General features: G+C 41.7%; 1 protein-coding gene across 2 annotated transcripts in view; it reads left to right on the forward strand.

The window, feature by feature from the left end:
- The window catches only part of LOC143793969 (solute carrier family 12 member 3-like), a 36,641-nt gene extending 25,093 nt beyond the window's left edge, over positions 1 to 11,548 (forward strand). For both annotated transcript variants that reach the window (XM_077280888.1, XM_077280887.1), the window contains 8 exons: positions 695 to 777; positions 1,346 to 1,405; positions 1,502 to 1,606; positions 1,726 to 1,837; positions 1,954 to 2,040; positions 3,370 to 3,487; positions 7,935 to 8,002; positions 10,590 to 11,548. In XM_077280888.1, coding sequence (XP_077137003.1) covers positions 695 to 777; positions 1,346 to 1,405; positions 1,502 to 1,606; positions 1,726 to 1,837; positions 1,954 to 2,040; positions 3,370 to 3,487; positions 7,935 to 8,002; positions 10,590 to 10,731 — 775 coding nt within the window. In that variant the 3' untranslated portion in view covers positions 10,732 to 11,548. The remainder of the gene's footprint in view (positions 1 to 694; positions 778 to 1,345; positions 1,406 to 1,501; positions 1,607 to 1,725; positions 1,838 to 1,953; positions 2,041 to 3,369; positions 3,488 to 7,934; positions 8,003 to 10,589) is intronic.
- Positions 11,549 to 17,480: the final 5,932 nt, after the last annotated feature.

The raw sequence follows: 17,480 nt of genomic DNA on the forward strand, positions 1-17,480 counted from the left end.
TATTTTTTTATTTGTGCAAAATTTATGAAGCATATGCACCATTTTTAAAAATGTGGAAAAGAGACAAGCGCACATAGGGTGGTAGTGTTTTGTAAGTGGATAAGGGGTGAGAATGATACTCCCGATTGGGCTTTGTATGTCACAACTCCAATAAATGCCCATATCGAATTAAACTGCTGCAGTCCCATCTACAGAAAGAAGTGGTCCTTGTGCATAAAAGTTGAAAAATAGTAGACAAATTTGACATATACCTGACCACATTTTTATGTAGAATAAATTCTTCCACGCTTGTAGTTGTGCTTTTTAAGTAGTTCAGAACACGTTTCGAGTCCATACTGTTCTCTTTCTCAAATCAAAATACTGTAAGAGACCATTGCAGCCTTGAAACGCATTATAAACTACTTAAACAGCACAACTTCAAGTGTGGAAGAGTTTATTCTACATAAAAGTGTAGTCAGGTATGTGTCAAACCTCTACCATTTCTCAATTTTTAAGAATTTGGCTCAAAAATGACAATGAATGCAAATGATGAATTCGGTCCTATGTATGGTAATATGCCATCGCTGATGATCTTCCTTTTCTGACTTGCTCATTTGTGTCTTTGGTTTAGCACCTTCTTCTTATAATCTGCAATTTATTTATCTGTAATTGAGCTGTAATCATTCCAAGTGAATAACTTTTACTCTTTTCATAGTGACTCCTTCGACTGTCAGTTTGGTGTGTGCATTCTACACATAAAGGATGGCCTTGATGTTTCCCAGAAGATGCAGGGGCAATGTATGTAGGTAGAGGGTTATATCACAAGATAGTAAGACTTATGAGTAATCTGTGGGTGCCCATTGTTATCAATTGAAAAAGACGTTGAGCATACCGTGCACATTATCGTAATAAAGTAGAAGGTGTGCTATAATATTTGCAGCACTGAAGAAAAAAAAACACAGCTACGGCTTCAGCCCATCTTAATCAGCTCCATTTCTCATTTTAAGGCTGTACTGACTACAATAAGTACGCTATCCGAGCACGTTTACTCATCACTAATAGATAGATATCCCTCAAGTGTCCTTAATAAGCAATTGTTGTATATATAGATGTTAAATACTGATGCGTTTTGGACATGTCCTTACATGATGGCTGATCCACCAGCATGCATGAAAAATGTGAATTCCTTAGGACGTGTAGTTTAAGATGCTTTAGTGGTTTAGAAATAGAAAATCTGATTCTGCGACAGCAGATTTACAATCCAGTAAGCTTAGATATTGAGCATCTCCAAAAGAAAAGTAAATATGAGTATAATGTTTAAACCGTTAATTCACAAATCATCATATATGTCCTATTATTGCTTTAGATAACTTAGCATTCCAGGATTCGGACGAAGAAGTTATATGTGACAAAGAAACAGAAAAAAGTAAGATTCTATTTCATACCATGGGGTTAAGTTTTGACTAATCTTTTGTGATGAAAATTCTCATTATTTAGTATCACATCTGTTCTTCATTCCTAGAGCCCCCAACTATATTGCCAGAAATAATGAATCAAACCAACACTGAATTCCAGAGCCGCCAAGGCAAGAAAAGCATCCATATTTACTGGCTGTATGATGATGGAGGTGAGAACAATTCAATATTTTTTGGCTTATCAATACATTTTATATACGTATCAACAAATATTTCATATTGAACAAAAACTATTGCATGATTTTTTAATTTCATTTTTATTATTCTCAAGGTCTCACCCTTCTTATCCCTTACCTGTTAACTCGAAGAAAACGTTGGAGCCAATGCAAAGTACGAGTCTACATCAGAGGAACCCAGGAGAATGCAGAAGAAGAGAGAAAAGAGTATGTTTCCATTGGAATGCCATATGGATGGCCGAGAGAAAGTGGGTGGTCAAGTGGATGACAGCAAAAGAGCAATTGTACCCTACTAATGTCTCTTATCCAATTTCTACCAACAGAATGCATATACTGCTAGAAAAGTTCAGATTGGGATTCCAGGATGTTGTGGTGCTGACAGATATTGACCAGAAGCCCCATCCTAAAAAGTAAGTACATAGGGTTCTGTAGGGATCAAGCTCTTTGGTAGTCGATAGCATACACACAGGCAGGCAATGCGGTCAGGTCCAACATAGCTGACATTTATTATTTCCATAAACTTCCAGGTAAAGTCCAAACAAAACAGCCTTTTCTGGGCTCAAAAGTTATAACAGAACCAAAACAGAAAATAAGCAGTCCATATAATGCACAGGATCACTCATTTAGACGTCAGTCCTTCACTCAGCCTCTAGCAGATTCCGAGCCACAAGAACAAGGTCTTTCACTTTCCACACAAAAGACACAAATACCAGAGGTGTTACCACCTCTAAACCCAGACACTTGTGAACAGGCCAGCTGCCATGTTTAATCCAGCTGCACCTGATGGATTGAAGGATAGGTATGACCAGTCCCGCCCATCTCTTACCAGCCATTCCTGAAACCTAGACCCATGCTGCTTCATTTAACAAACCTCTCAATCTCAATCAAGTACTCGATCAGTGCTAGAGCCTTCTTTCTAGGTTTCATAGTACCGAGGATCAACACCTCGGTGATACATGCACTATGTTCCGGACTTGTCCAGCTGCCTGTCTATAGCTCCTATAATGCTAATTAGGGCGCAGACAGAACTATAACTCGTATGATGATCGCATCACATTGCATGGACTGGAACAGAACCTCTCCTGACCTGAGGAAGACAGCGTATAATATTTCTGTGCACTGTCAAATTTAGATCAGGAGAACAGACGGCCAGTACGAGGATTGCGATGCATTCCTCGCAAGAGTTAAACAGTCGTCTATCTGCTCCCTTATAGGAATCTTTTTACATTTATTCAGCTAACTACTTAGATATTAGAGGACAATTTCAATAAGTAGTATACCGTTAAAATTATCTTCAGACAATGAATGGCCTTGAAAAAGTATCCATACCCCGTGAATTTCTCCACATTTTTTTCATATTACACCCACAACTTAAAAGTATTTTATTGGGATTTTATGTACCATACCATCACAAAGTAGCAAGCATTTGTAAAGTGTGAAGGAAATGATACATGGTTTTCAAAATATTAAAAAAATATAAATATGAAAATTGTGCCGTGCATTTATGTACAGCCCTCTATAGTCTGATAATCCAAAATAAAATCCGGAGAGACCAATTGTCTGGCACAAAATTCCAATAAAATACATTTACGTTTGTGTGGATGTAACATGGAAAAATGTGGAAATGTTAAAAGGGTAATACTTTTTCAAGGCACTGTATATACTGTTAGTTTCTACTAGAAAATCGAAAACCCTGTCATACTTAAATATACTTTAACCTTTTTCCTCTCTGTAAACAGCATGCAATTGTTTGAGGACCTTATTGCCCCATATAACATTGATAACCAGACGGGGAATGAACTAGAGATCCCACCCTGGAGGATCAGTGACAAGGACCTCCTAAACCACACGGCTAAGGTAAATATTATATTCATATGACATAATATTGGGATGATGGCGAGTTTTCATAGTAAAATGACAGTGCTTCTTGTGTGCTGTATAAACAGTATATATAAATAATGTATGAGTTACTGGCTTCTACTATAAGGTCAATATGCTCTACATGCCAGCAAAATGCGTAGACATTGTCTGGCAAGACAGTGTGTAGAGATATTAACAAAGAAAAAAACAAAAAGGCAAAGTACAATAAGTTCCAACAATTTAATTCCCCTTTGGGGAAAAAGAGTTAGAGTGGTTGGGGACCATTTTTGACTATGTGAGGAAACAAAGAGCTTGTAAAAGCAGAACATTGCAAAATTTCTAATTAAATCAAGTTGTGAAAATGGGTTCTAGCCCCAAATACATGCATGTAAAAAAAAAAAAAGGTGGGCTACCTCTTTAACCCCCTAAATCAATGGCATACACCTACTTACGTGGGGTGATCGCATGTGGAGGTGGCTCAGGAGCTGATCTCTCCACACAGGTCCAACAATGGCTGTATTTAACCCCTTAACCCCAAAGGGTGGTTTGCATGTTAATGACCAGGTCAATTTTTACGCTTCCATGGATCCCGGTGATTCTGACATTGTTTTCTCGTGACATATTTTACTTCACGTTAGTGGTAAAATTTCTTTGATATGACTTGCGTTTATTTGTGAAAAAAATGGAAATTTGGCAAAAATTTTGCAATCTTCAAACTTTGAATTTTCATGCCCTTAAATCACGGAGATATGTCACACAAAATACTTAATAAGTAACATTTCCCACATGTCTACTTTACATCAGCACAATTTTGGGTTAAAATTTGACCAGCGATTTCTCATTTTCACAACACCATTTTTTTTTTAGGGACCACATCACATTTGAAGTCACTTTGAGGGGTCTATATGATAGAAAATACCCAAGTGTGACACCATTCTAAAAACTGCACCCCTCAAGGTGCTCAAAACCACATTCAAGAAGTTTATTAACCTTTCAGGTGTTTCACAGGAATTTTTGGAATGTTTAAAAAAAAAATGAACATTTTAACATTTTTTCACAAAAAATGTACTTCAGATCCAATTTTTTTTTATTTTACCAAGGTTAACAAGAGAAATTGGACCCAAAAAGTTGTTGTGCAATTTGTCCTGAGTACGCTGATACCCCATATGTGGGGGAGCCACTCGTTGGGCGCATGGCAGAAATCGTAAGGGAAGGAGCACTGTTTGACTTTTTCAAACTAAAATTGGCTGGAATTGAGATCAGACGCCATGTTGCGTTTGGAGAGCCCCTGATGTGCCTAAACAGGGGAAACCCCCCACAAGTGACCCCATGTTGGAAACTAGATCCCCTAAGGAACTTATCTAGATGTGTGGTGAGCACTTTGAACCCCCACGTGCTTCACAGAAGTTTATAATTTAGAGCCGTAAAAATAACAAATCATTTTTTTTTCACAAAAATGATCTTTTCGCCACCAAATTTTTATTTTCACAAGGGAAACAGGAGAAATTGGACCCAAAAAGATGTTCTCCAATTTGCCCCGAGTACGCCAATACCCTATTTGTGGGGGTAAATCACTGTTTGGGCATACAGCAGAGCTCGGAACGGAAAGAGCACCGTTTGACTTTTTCAACACAGAATTGGGTGGAATTGAGATTGGACGCCATGTCGCGTTTGGAGAGCCCCTGATGTGCCTAAACAGTGGAAACCCCCCAATTCTAACTCCAACCCTAACCTGAACACACCCCTAACCCTCATCCAAACCCTAACCCTAACTTTAGCCCAAACACTAACCCTAACTTTAGCCCCAACCCTAATCCTAATGGGAAAATGTAAATACTTTTTTTTTTAATTATTTTTCCCTAACTAAGGGGGTGATAAAGGCGGGTTTGATTTACTATTTATAGCGGGTTTTTATGTTTGGCAGCTGTCACACGCTAAAAGACGCTTTTTATTGCGCATCACCACATTTTGAGAGCTATCATTTTTCCATATTTTGGCCCACAGTCATGTGAGGTCTTGTATTTTGCGGGACAAGATGACGTTTTCAGCGGTACCATGTTTATTTATATCAATCTTCTTGATCACGTGTTATTCCATTTTTTGTTAGGCGGTATGATGATAAAGCATTGTTTTTTGCCTTTTTTTGCGGTGTTCACTGAAGAGGTTAACTAGTGCGACAGTTTTATAGGTCAGGTCGTTACGGATGCGGCGATACTAAATATGGGTACTTTCATTGTTTTTTTTATTTACAGTAAGAAATGTATTTATTGGAACAATATTTTTTTGTTTATTTAGCAACGTAAAAAAAAATATTTTTACACAGTATATATTTTTTTACATTGTCCCGGAGGGGGTGGGGGACATCACTGTATAAAGTCAGATCGCTGAATCGCTGATCTGGCACTTTGCACAGCACTGTGTCAGATCAGCGATATGACAGGCAGTGAAGGCTTCCCGGTGCCTGCTCTCAGCAGGCACTGAGAAGCCACCTCCCTGCAGGACTCGGAAGGACCCTGCGGCCATCTTGGATCCGGGGGTCTGCAGGCAGCGAGAACCTCAGAACATGTTCACATCGCGTTGTTCTGAGGGAAGCACACAGGGAGCCCCCTCCCTGCGCGATGCTTCTCTATGCCACCGGAACACTGCGATCTTGTTTGATCGCAGTGTTCCGAGGGTTAAAGTGCTGGGAGCGGCACGTGACCGCTCTTGTCACTTAGTGCCGGGTGTCAGCTAACACTCGGCGGCGATCAGCTGCGCTCTCCCCGGGAGTGCAGCTGATGGCATTGGACGTACTATTCTGTCCATGGGAATTAAGTCCCAGGTCACATGGACAGAATGGTACATCCAATGCCAGAAAGGGGTTAAAGGTTTTCCCATGAACAAAAGTTGATTTTATTCAATAGATCTAATAATAACTTTCACAATTGGATGTGTTTAACAAAAAATGTTCCTGTTCCTGTAATGGCTGTGTCTGACCTTACGGGGGCATAGTCTGATTATACAACATCTCCTGGCCAAGGAAGGATGGGGGGGGGGGGGGGGGGGGGAGTATACAGACATTACAGCACAGAATCACAAATGATTTGAACCCCACCGGCGATCTCTACACCAGCATTTAGATGGAATACACACTATTACTTACCCAGCACTCATCAGCACCCTGTTTCACAATAGTAAGGTGCTGATAGTTTACCATGGTAGCTGGGAGCCTGTGAAAGGCCCTAGTCACCGCCATCTTGGTAGTCCTTAGAAGCACAGCTATATGCGGAGCTCCAAAGGAGATTGTATAAAGTATAAGCAATCACATATCCATGTCCCCTAATGAGACCTGCAAAAAGTAAAAAAAATTTATATATATTATATATATATATATATATACACACTAGACTGTGGCCCGATTCTAACGCATCGGGTATTCTAGAATATGCATGTCCCCGTAGTATATGGACAATGATGATTCCAGAATTCGCGGCAGACTGTGTCCGTCGCTGATTGGTCGAGGCAACCTTTATGACATCATCGTCGCCTTGGCAACCATTATGACATCTACGTCGATTCTGTGCCCGTCGCTGATTGGTCGAGGCCTGGCGGCCTCGACCAATCAGAGACGCGGGATTTCCATTATGACATCATCGTCGCCATGCTGTGCCCGTCTCTGATTGGTCGAGGCCTGGCGGGCCTCGACCAATCAGAGACGCGGGATTTCCAGGACAGACAGACGGAAAAACCCTTAGACAATTATATATATATATATATATATATATATATATATATATATATATATATATATATATATATATAGTAAAAAAAATATAAAAGTTCAAATCATCCCACTTTTTTTCCCATGAAAAATAAATAAAAAACAATAAAAAACACTTATTACCGAGTCCGATCTGTTAAAATATTAGTTTAATCAACACAATCAGTAAATGCCATAGTGGGAAACAACACATCAAAACTTCAGAAATGCGCTGTTTTGGTTACCCACTCCTCCCTAAAAATAATGTAATAAAAACAGATTAAAATATTTCATGTAGCCAAAAATGGTGTCCGTAAAACTGTCACCTTACCACGTAAAGAAAAACAATCCCTCACACAGATTAATCGATGGAAACATTTTTTTTTTTTACAAATGTCTAAGTATATGGTGACACAAAAATTTTTTTTTACATTTCTGATTTTTCTTCGTCATGTCCGTATGTGACACAGTCAATTCCAATGTTTATAGCAGACTGGGCGCTACCGAATAGTGTCGAAATCCAGATGTTTTTGAATTGTGGAACTTTATTTAATACCTCGGTATTCAACACATTTCGAGGTATATAACGTCTTCCTCAGGTAAAATGAGACAAATGTACTCCAAACTGAGGGAATCCAACAGCATTGAAGTAGAGAAGTAATTTATCAAGGTGGTTTATTAATACGACTTGTATTTTCTTCTCAGACGGAACGATATGTCAGAATAAACGAGATCCTGCAACAAAACTCCCAGGATGCCGCTCTTATTGCAATGTAAGTGAAAAAAAGAAAATCAGCATTGGAAGACAGGAAATTGTGGGTTATTTTTGTTCTCATTTACAATAAATGAGGCCTGGTATGCAATTATGCCTTTTTTTGCACCATACATAAACAGAAATGATAATCACATGTCTGAAAATTTTGAACTGTGAGAAAAGAAGATAAAGGGCTCATTCCCACTTGTGATATAATAGGGTACAAAATTTGGATTGCACTTGCCCCAATGTTTCTCTATGGTGTGATTATTTTCTGATGCCGATCCGGCATGCTGCGATTGCACCCGAGAATCAGCTCGCACGCACCCATATAAGTCTACCTGAGTGCAGTGTGATTCCCACCAAAAAAGGGAGATGGAGAAATTAGTTTCTCCGTCTCCTCCGCACCTGTACTCAGAGTCTCTCATGCGAGAGGATCGGAGCACAGAGCACTGACACTCGGATCACGCTCGCAGCAGAGGAGGAGCCGAGGGTCATTAGCATATCGCATCCAATGCTCTCGCATGAGAGAATCATCGGATACCATACGCTAATGGGACTTTGGTCAAACATAGGAAATTCACAAGAAAATAACAGTTGTTGCTCATCTATGTCTGATATTGCACCTGAAAAAAAGTATAAGCAAATATATACACTCCTCAACATGGAAATTGCAAAACCAAGAAGGAAAATTTGTGGAATTATGAAAATTACAGGATGGATAGAAATGTTAGTGATTTGCAAATGGTGAAAAAAAAATGGAAACAAGATTTTCAAAACATCGTTTTTTTTTTCAGCGTCAAGTATGAGCGCCACACGCAGAAACACATGTACTTACAGGACTTGACTGCTATCAATGAGGTTTTTAATGGTTGTCTGAGGGATGTTCTGCCACGCTGATTGCAACTCGGGCAAGAAAATCAGTTAGATCTGCTGCTGGAAGCCCCCTTTGCAATTGCAGACCAGTGCACGATGGGAGACAAGTCTGGAGGTACCGCAGAGAATAGTAGCATGTTTCAGCCACGCAGGCAGCTCACAGTGGCACAAGTACCATGTAGTTTGGCATTGCTATGTTGAAAAACAGCTCATCAGTCATTTTTGAGAAATGGTCATACCAGTAGTTCCAAGATTAATCCATTCCATACTGCAACTGATATTCGACGCCATTTACCAAGCATAAGGCATCAAACAGTGTCTACACAAACTACCAGAAGGCGTTTGCACGACATTGGGCTACTAGCCGGAACTCCAGCTACAGGTGTTCCTTTTACCTCATTCCACCACTATCAAAGGCTATTATGGCGCAGAGCAAGACGACAATGGAGGCTGGAGCGGAGGTCCATCCTCTCTACCCGGTTTGGTCTTGTAAGCAATGATAGCTAGATTGGTATGGAAAACATCTGGGCTACATCACAAAGAGGCCCTAATGAGAGATAGTCACATAGAGCCTATTTTCATGTTTATGGTGTAGGGTGTCATAATATATGGAAGCCGGACCCTAGTCTGCATTCCAAGTACGCTAGCAGCTCAGCAATAAATTGATTTAACTGTGGAACCAGTGGTATTGTACATCCCAAGATCTGTTTTTCAATATGACAATGATAGGTGACTTGTTGCTTGTGTTCCTATGAGCAGCCTGCATCACCTAAACGTGCTACCATTGCATATAGTCTCAAGGACTTGTCTCCCATTGAGCACATCTGGGACGTCATTTCAGCAATTGCAGAGGGAGCTGACAGTAGCTGATTTGATGATTTGCGTGCCCAAGTGCATTCAGCGTGGCAAAACGTTCCTCAGCCAACCATTAATAACCTCATTGATAGCATGCAAAGGTGTGTAAGTGTGTGTATTTCTGCAAGTAGCACTCATACTTGATACTGAATAAATCAAGATGGTGTGTTAATTTTTTCACTATATGCATATTATTAATAGGACTATGATCATGTGATTTCCTAAATGCTACAATTTTTGCTTCTTGGCTGTTGCAATTTCACCAGGCTTTCCCAATATAAAGTACGGTGAGCACATGTAAGCCCTGTTACAGTATTATGGAATAATCTATTTCTGTCGTCAATCCAAGGCACAAAATAGACCTTTTATTATACTCACCGACGGTGCAGTCCGGTCCGCTGGGCGTCTTTGGTCTTGGTCTGGCATCTCTTCTCTATTACGTCATCCACAGTGTACGCTATTGTGCTCCTTCGCAGGAGCATTTCTCTCTGCCATGCCAAGGGCAGAGCAAAGTACTGTACTGCGCATGCGCCGGAAAAGGCCAAAGAGAGCTGATGACCTATAGGTTAAGCTGGCGCATGTGCACTACAGTGCTTTGCTCTGCCCTTGGCAGAACAGAGAGAAGTGCTCATCGGACCAGACTGCACCATATGTGAGGGTTGGGGACATGCATGCAGAATGCTGCCGTACTTTATAAGGGGGAAACCTGGTAACCGGTTCCCTTTAAGACAGATTTCTGAATCCTTCACAATACTGTCCTTCACAATATCTCCCTATACCCTATCATTTTGACAGAAAGCTCCAAATACATATAAAATGCATTTTTAAGACGTTATTAGGTGTTAATACAGTGTCCTTCTCTTATTTATTTGCAGAAGCCTGCCAATTGCCATCAAATCAGCATGTCCCAGTTCCCTCTACATGGCTTGGCTGGAAAGCTTATCCCGAGACATCGTCCCACCAGTAACTTTCATCCGTGGTAACCAGCAGGACACTCTGACAATATACTGCCAGTGAACACTGAAGAAAGTGGATCTTAAAGTTATGATAAGAATTGTGCGAGTAGGTCGCCTTGCTGAGATGAGATTCGCTGTATGGTGATTTAAATCCTCTTATCCATAGCAACAGACTACCTTCCTCTTTATACAGTGAATTGTAGCCTGTTACTAAGGAACAAAATTTATTTTTTTCTGGCAAAAAATACAAGTAGTAGTGCCCTAAATTCTCTCAGAATCTTTTATAAGGAAACAGTGAGAAGCAGCTGATGAAAATTATGAATTACATTTGTCAAATCTCAGTTGGGAGGTCCCTGCATTTTTTTTTTTTTTAGACATCCCCCATGTAAATAGTCGTTCTTTAACTGCAACAGTTGTAAGTTTATCTTGTCTCAAGTTTTTAAAGATAAATTGCAAAGTGCTTGCAAAAAACAAAGTAGTTTTGCAATTGACACCCTATTGTCAAGAATGGATTTTTATTTGCCGTTGCCTAGGTTACCAGCCACTCTGCAGTTTTCAGAGTGGCCAGTTGCCTATGCAAATAGCTCGATGCAAGTAGGTTTTATGCTTTATAGCCTGCTCATGGTACTTTGAAGCTGGCCATATTGCTGGATAAGTCCAGCCTCAGTGCCCCAGTGGGTCTCCCAATGCTGCAGAAGCTGAGCTACCTCTGCTCGCAGCCTGGGATAATGCACTGTTCACACCAAAGGCACGACCATTCCGCCGGTACAAACTGTCAATCTACAGGAACGCTCTTGACAATAGAACAAACCATTAAGACAACTGTTTTTTTCTGTTACCTGACCTGTAAAATAGCCTGTAAATAAAAGTTGTCTTGTAATTATTTTGTAGAGATGTTTTATTCCATTTCAGCAATTATTGCAGCCTGGATTTTTTTTTTGTCATAGGTGACAAAGCAGAAGTCAGGTATTATTTAATATATACTTCTATTTCTTACTTCTGATAGGTCTCCTCTAAATTTGGACACTACAAAAATGCATATTTTTGTTCTAAAGTATGCTGCTATACTCAGGTCTAATCTATTATACTGTAGTCAGAATCATGCCATTGTATGGCCAGTATTAGCCACGTGTATAAAACACTACTTCAGTGTGATATGCACCCTTTCCGCACCCTGACATAATAGTATGCTAAGGGCTGGGGTAGTCTGGCCACCTCGATGGGATATTACCCACATGATGACTGGTGAGAGCAGGAATATAGTACACAATAATACTCCTGGTCACACTGGTGGGATGGGAAAATTATGATCTCAGTAGTTAATCCCCTTTAGTGCCACATTCAGACCTAACACTACTTGTACTGAATATGCTACTGTATACATTCTAGGGATTTAGCTTGTTTGCAGTTGGTAGTGTCCACACAGGCACACAGTTTCTTGTCCAAACAGGAAGGTTTAGTAACTCCATAAACTTCCAGCAGAAAGTAATAAAACAAAGTCCATACAGCAGTATGAGAAACAGAATGGTCGTCTGCACAATATTCAAAGTCCTCTGGCAGAGTCTAAACAACTTACACAAGTCCTCAACTTTCATACTCAGACCCAAATACCAGAGGTGTTTGCACCTTTAGTCCCAGACAAGGAATTAACAGTTCAGATGCCCTTTTAAACCAGCTACACCTCCTGGATTAGAAGGTGGGAATGACTAGTTCCGCCCATCTCATCTAATTATTAACAAACCTTGACCCATATATTGGTCCTATTAACCCTCTCAGAACTTTCTATCCAGGTTTCTGCCAGCTGCTTGTCTACATACCTTGCCCTCTGCCTAAAGCTGGTGGCATCTTCACCTAATTGTGAAACCCATCCCACCAATGCTTGACCAAGCTGAATTGACATATATGGTGGAGCTTCCTTTTCGTTAGGTTGCTAAACTTTATGGTGGCCCTCAACAACCCTTTCCAACACTTGATAGGGTCCTTGCCACTTAGTGAGGAATTTGTTCCCCATGGTGGGCACCAACATCCACACCCAATCCCAGGATTAAATTGTTTCACCCGAGTCAACGGACTATACCCCCTGGACCGTGCCTTGAGGAAGCACTTTTTTGCCTGGCCGTTCAGCTTGCTCCCTTGACATAATCGATCAATATACATAGCCAAACGCGGAACCTGAACATTGGTTCCCAGCTCCTCGGGAACAACATTTAGCACCCTTATTTTAGCCCCAGTATTTATTTATTTTTTTTACAAAAGTCACTGAGTTGGGTGGTTACAAAGGTTCTCCCGGACACCTCCTGCTCAGAGATATTAGCTGCTGTGGATGCTTCCTCCTCCTCATCAAACAGTATCGACAACGGAAGCTCGTCGGCTGTAACATGTGACGAGGTTTCTTCAGTTGTGACCTGGCTACCAGCCAAGCTACCAGGCGGTACCGCTTTCCCCCACAAATCCCAAAATAGAAGAAAACCATGAACGACAATTACAGGGTATAACCAAGTCTTTGACCACTCACACTTTATGGGACACGGAACCAGTTTGTATCTATGTCTACCTGGGCCACAGAAAAGTCCAGTAGCCCTGTCACTTGGACACTGTTCACAGTCACCTGGCATTCCTGAAGTCACTTGCAAGGATGAAGACCAGTGATGCAAGCAGGGTAGGCGAAGTAGGGGCAACGTCGGCCCATGCTGCAGTCCATCGGCTCAGACGTCAAGGGACAATTGGCCGATATAGGATCTGGGGCACGACAGAGCTTTTTCCTATTGGTTCATTTTGATCACTGTGATTAGGGTTACAGTTGTGGTTTGGTGGTTACGGCTGTGTTGGGGTAAGGGTTGGGATTAGGGTCAAGGATAGGGATGTGTTAAGGTTGGAGTTAGAATTGGGGGGTTTTCACTGCTTAGGTACATTAGAGGGTCTCCAAATGCGACATGGAACTAGGCATTGATTCCAGCCAATTTTGCGTTCAAAAAGTCAAAGGGTATGTTTCCATGGTCAGGATCACATCCAGATTAGCTGCGGATTGAACGCTGCGTACAGCCACAGCGTTCAATCCGCAGCGTCCAGATGTTACAGCATAGTGGAGGGGATTTTGTGAAATCCCATCTCCACTATGGGTGCGAAAACACATCCGGCGGCCCTGCATTTTCGGACATGCGGCGCGTGTTTTTAGAACGCAGCATGTCTGTTTACCTTGCAGTGACGCTCTGCCTCCACAAGGTAAATAACACAGTCCTATGCATAGGGTGCGGCTATTTCGGATGTGTTCGATGAACACATCCGGAATCACTGCACTTGCAGAAGGAGGCAGCGCTTTTGGTGGAGCGGGGTTTCCGCTCCGTCCAAAGCGCCAGCAATACGGCCCGTGGACACACACCCAAACGGTGCTCCCTCCCTTCTGAGCCCTGCCATGCGCCCAAACAGTAGCTTTCCCCCACATGCGGGGTATCAGTGTACTCAGGAGAAATTACACAACAAATTTTGTGGTCCATTTTCTCTTGCTACCATTTTGAAAATAAAAAAAGTTTGAGTCTAAAAAAAAATTTTGGTGAAAAAAGTAAAATGTTCATTTTTTTCCTTCCACATTCCTTTAGTTCTTGTGAAGCACTTGAAGGGTTAATAAACTTCTTGAATGTGATTTTGAGCACCTTGAGGTGCGGTTTTTAGATTTTAGACGCAAGTCATACTGAAGAAATTTTATCACCAACATGAAGTACAATATGTCACGAAAAACAATCTGTGTTTATTGTAACTTTATCCCATACGTGCCAACACCACTGAACACAGGTCATCAAACATACGTAAACTTTCTTATTCAAAGACGTTTGGGGAAAAAAATACTATCACCCTTAAAAACAGTACACTGTGTTCCAAATTATTATGCAAATTGGATTTAGGTGTGATAAAGATTTAATTGTTTTGTTTTTCAAATAAACTCATGGATGGTATTGTGTCTCAGGGCTCAATGGATCACTGAAATCAATCTTAAACACATGGGATAATTAGTTTTCCAGGTGATTCTAATTAAAGTTTTCAAGTAACATGGGAAAGAAAAAGGATCTCTCTGCTGCTGAAAAGCATCAAATAGTGCAATGCCTTCGTGAAGGGATGAAAACATTAGAAATTTCCCGAAAACTTAAGTGTGATCATCGTACTGTTAAGAGATTTGTGGCTGTATCTGAGCACAGATGTGTTTGTGCTGATAAAGGCATAATGAGGAAGATTTCTGCCAGGCAAGTTCATCGGATTAAGAGAGCAGCTGCTAAAAAGCCATTACAAAGCAGCAAACAGATATTTGAAGCTGCTGGTGCCTCTGGAGTCCCTCGAACCTCAAGGTGTAGGCTCCTTCAAAGGCTTGCTGTGGTGCATAAACCTACTATTCGGCCACCCCTAAACAGTGTTCACAAGCAGAAATGGTTGCATTGGGCCCACACATACATGAAGACTAATTTCTAAACATTCTTATTTACTGATAAGTGTTGAGCAACCCCGGATGGTCCAGATAGATGGAGTAGTGGATGGTTGCTGGATGGCCACCATGTCCCAGCAAGGCTGCAACAACAGCAAGGAGGTGGAGGAGTCATGTTTTGAGCTGGAATCATGGAGAAAATCCGGATTACTTACCGGTAATGCTCTTTTAATGAGTCCACGACAGCACCCCACATGAGAGAGAGGGATCCGCCCATAGGAACAGGAAACCTACAGAATAAAAGGAGGCGGTCCCCTCTCCTCCTCAGTTTAGTTTACAGAGTATAAAAAGGGAACCGCAAAAGCTTTAGTATTAATTCTTATTCAGCAAAATATCTTAAAACTCTATACAACCATTATTTGTGAACTTAAAGGAAAGAGCTGTGCATAATTTCGGGAGGGTAGTAAATGGGTGCTGTTGTGGACTCATTAAAAGAGCATTAGCGGTAAGTAATCCGGCTTTTTACCCTTCGCCACGACAGCACCCCACATGAGAGATTTTCAGAGAGTCATTATTTGGGTGGGAATACTGTACTAAGAACAGCTCTACCGAAGGTCAGATCAGAAGATGTGGATAGATCGAGTCTATAATGGTTGTAAAAGGTAGAAGGTGTAGACCAAGTTGCGGCCTTACATATTAAATGGATTGGTACATCTGCTTGTTCCGCCCAGGAGGAAGCCATGGCTCGTGTTGAGTGCGCCTTTATACCCACTGGAGGAACCTCGCCTTTTGACGTATAGGCCAAGCAGATAGCATCTCTGATCCATCGAGATATGGTAGCTCTTGTGACCCCATGTCCTTTCTTGTGGCCCTGAAAGGAGATAAACAGAGCCCTACTCTCCCTCCATGTCTGACACCTTTCTATATAAGTCAGGATGGCTCTTCTGACATCTAAGGTGTGGAACTTATGTTGTTCTGGAGTTACAGGTGAATCAAAGAAGGAAGGGAGAATTATCTCCTGTGACCTGTGGTAGGTGGATGCTAACTTAGGGAGGTGTCATGATCTCTGCAGGCAGAGATCATAGCAAGCCTATAGAGGGACAAGCTCTCGGAAGATGGAACTATACTGACCATGAACTAAGCCTGCCGCGCAACTAGAAATAGCCAGGTAGCATTTCCTATTTATCGCTAGATGCCCAGCTCTGGCCTAAGACCTAAATAGCTAGCAGAGGGAAATATAAGACCTGGCTCACCTCTAGAGAAATATTCCAAAGAAGACAGTAGCCCCCCACATATAATGACGGTGAGTTCAGATGAAACAACAAACGCAGCAGGAAAATAGTCTTAGCAAAATTGAGGTCCGCTTACTAGATAGCAGAAGACAGATAGTATACTTTCATGGTCAGCAGAAAAACACTAACAAAACACCATCCAGAGATTACCTTAAACTCTGGCATTAACTCATAACGCCAGAGTAGCAATCCCTGATCAACGAGAGCTTTCCAGACACAGTAACAAAAACTTCAGCTGTGAACTGGAACAAATAGGCAAAACGAAACATGGACAAAAGTCCAACTTATCTAGTAGTTGTCTAGAAGCAGGAACAAGCACTGAGAGGCATCAGATAACATTGTTGACCGGCAAGAAACCACCAGAGAAATGAGCTTAAATAGCGACACCCACTACTGATGGAACCAGGTGAAACAGGAAAGAGGATGACAAGTCCAATTCCACAAGCGGCCACCGGGGGAGCCCAGAATCCAAATTCACAACAGTACCCCCCCCTCAAGGAGGGGGCACCGAACCCTCACCAGATCCACCAGGGCGACCAGGATGAGCCCTATGGAAGGCACGAACAAGATCAGAAGCATGAACATCAGATGCATTGACCCAAGAATTATCCTCCTGGCCGTAACCCTTCCAGTTGACCAGATACTGGAGTCTCCGTCTGGAAACACGAGAGTCCAAAATTTTCTCCACAACGTACTCCAACTCACCCTCAACCAACACCGGAGCAGGAGGCTCAACTGAAGGCACAACAGGTACCTCATACCTGCGCAATAACGACCGATGAAAAACGTTATGAATGGAAAAGGACGCAGGGAGGTCCAAACGGAAAGAAACAGGATTAAGAATCTCCAATATTCTATAAGGGCCGATGAACCGAGGTTTAAACTTAGGAGAAGAGACCCTCATAGGGACAAAACGAGAAGACAACCACACCAAATCTCCAACACAAAGCCGAGAACCAACACGACGATGACGGTTGGCAAAACGCTGAGTCTTCTCCTGGGACAACTTCAAATTGTCCATAACCTGCCCCCAGATGTGATGCAATCTCTCCACCACCGCATCCACTCCAGGACAATCCGAGGATTCCACCTGACCGGAGGAAAATC

This window comes from Ranitomeya variabilis, chromosome 1 (assembly GCF_051348905.1).
Source record: "Ranitomeya variabilis isolate aRanVar5 chromosome 1, aRanVar5.hap1, whole genome shotgun sequence".
NCBI classification, from domain to species: domain Eukaryota; kingdom Metazoa; phylum Chordata; class Amphibia; order Anura; family Dendrobatidae; genus Ranitomeya; species Ranitomeya variabilis.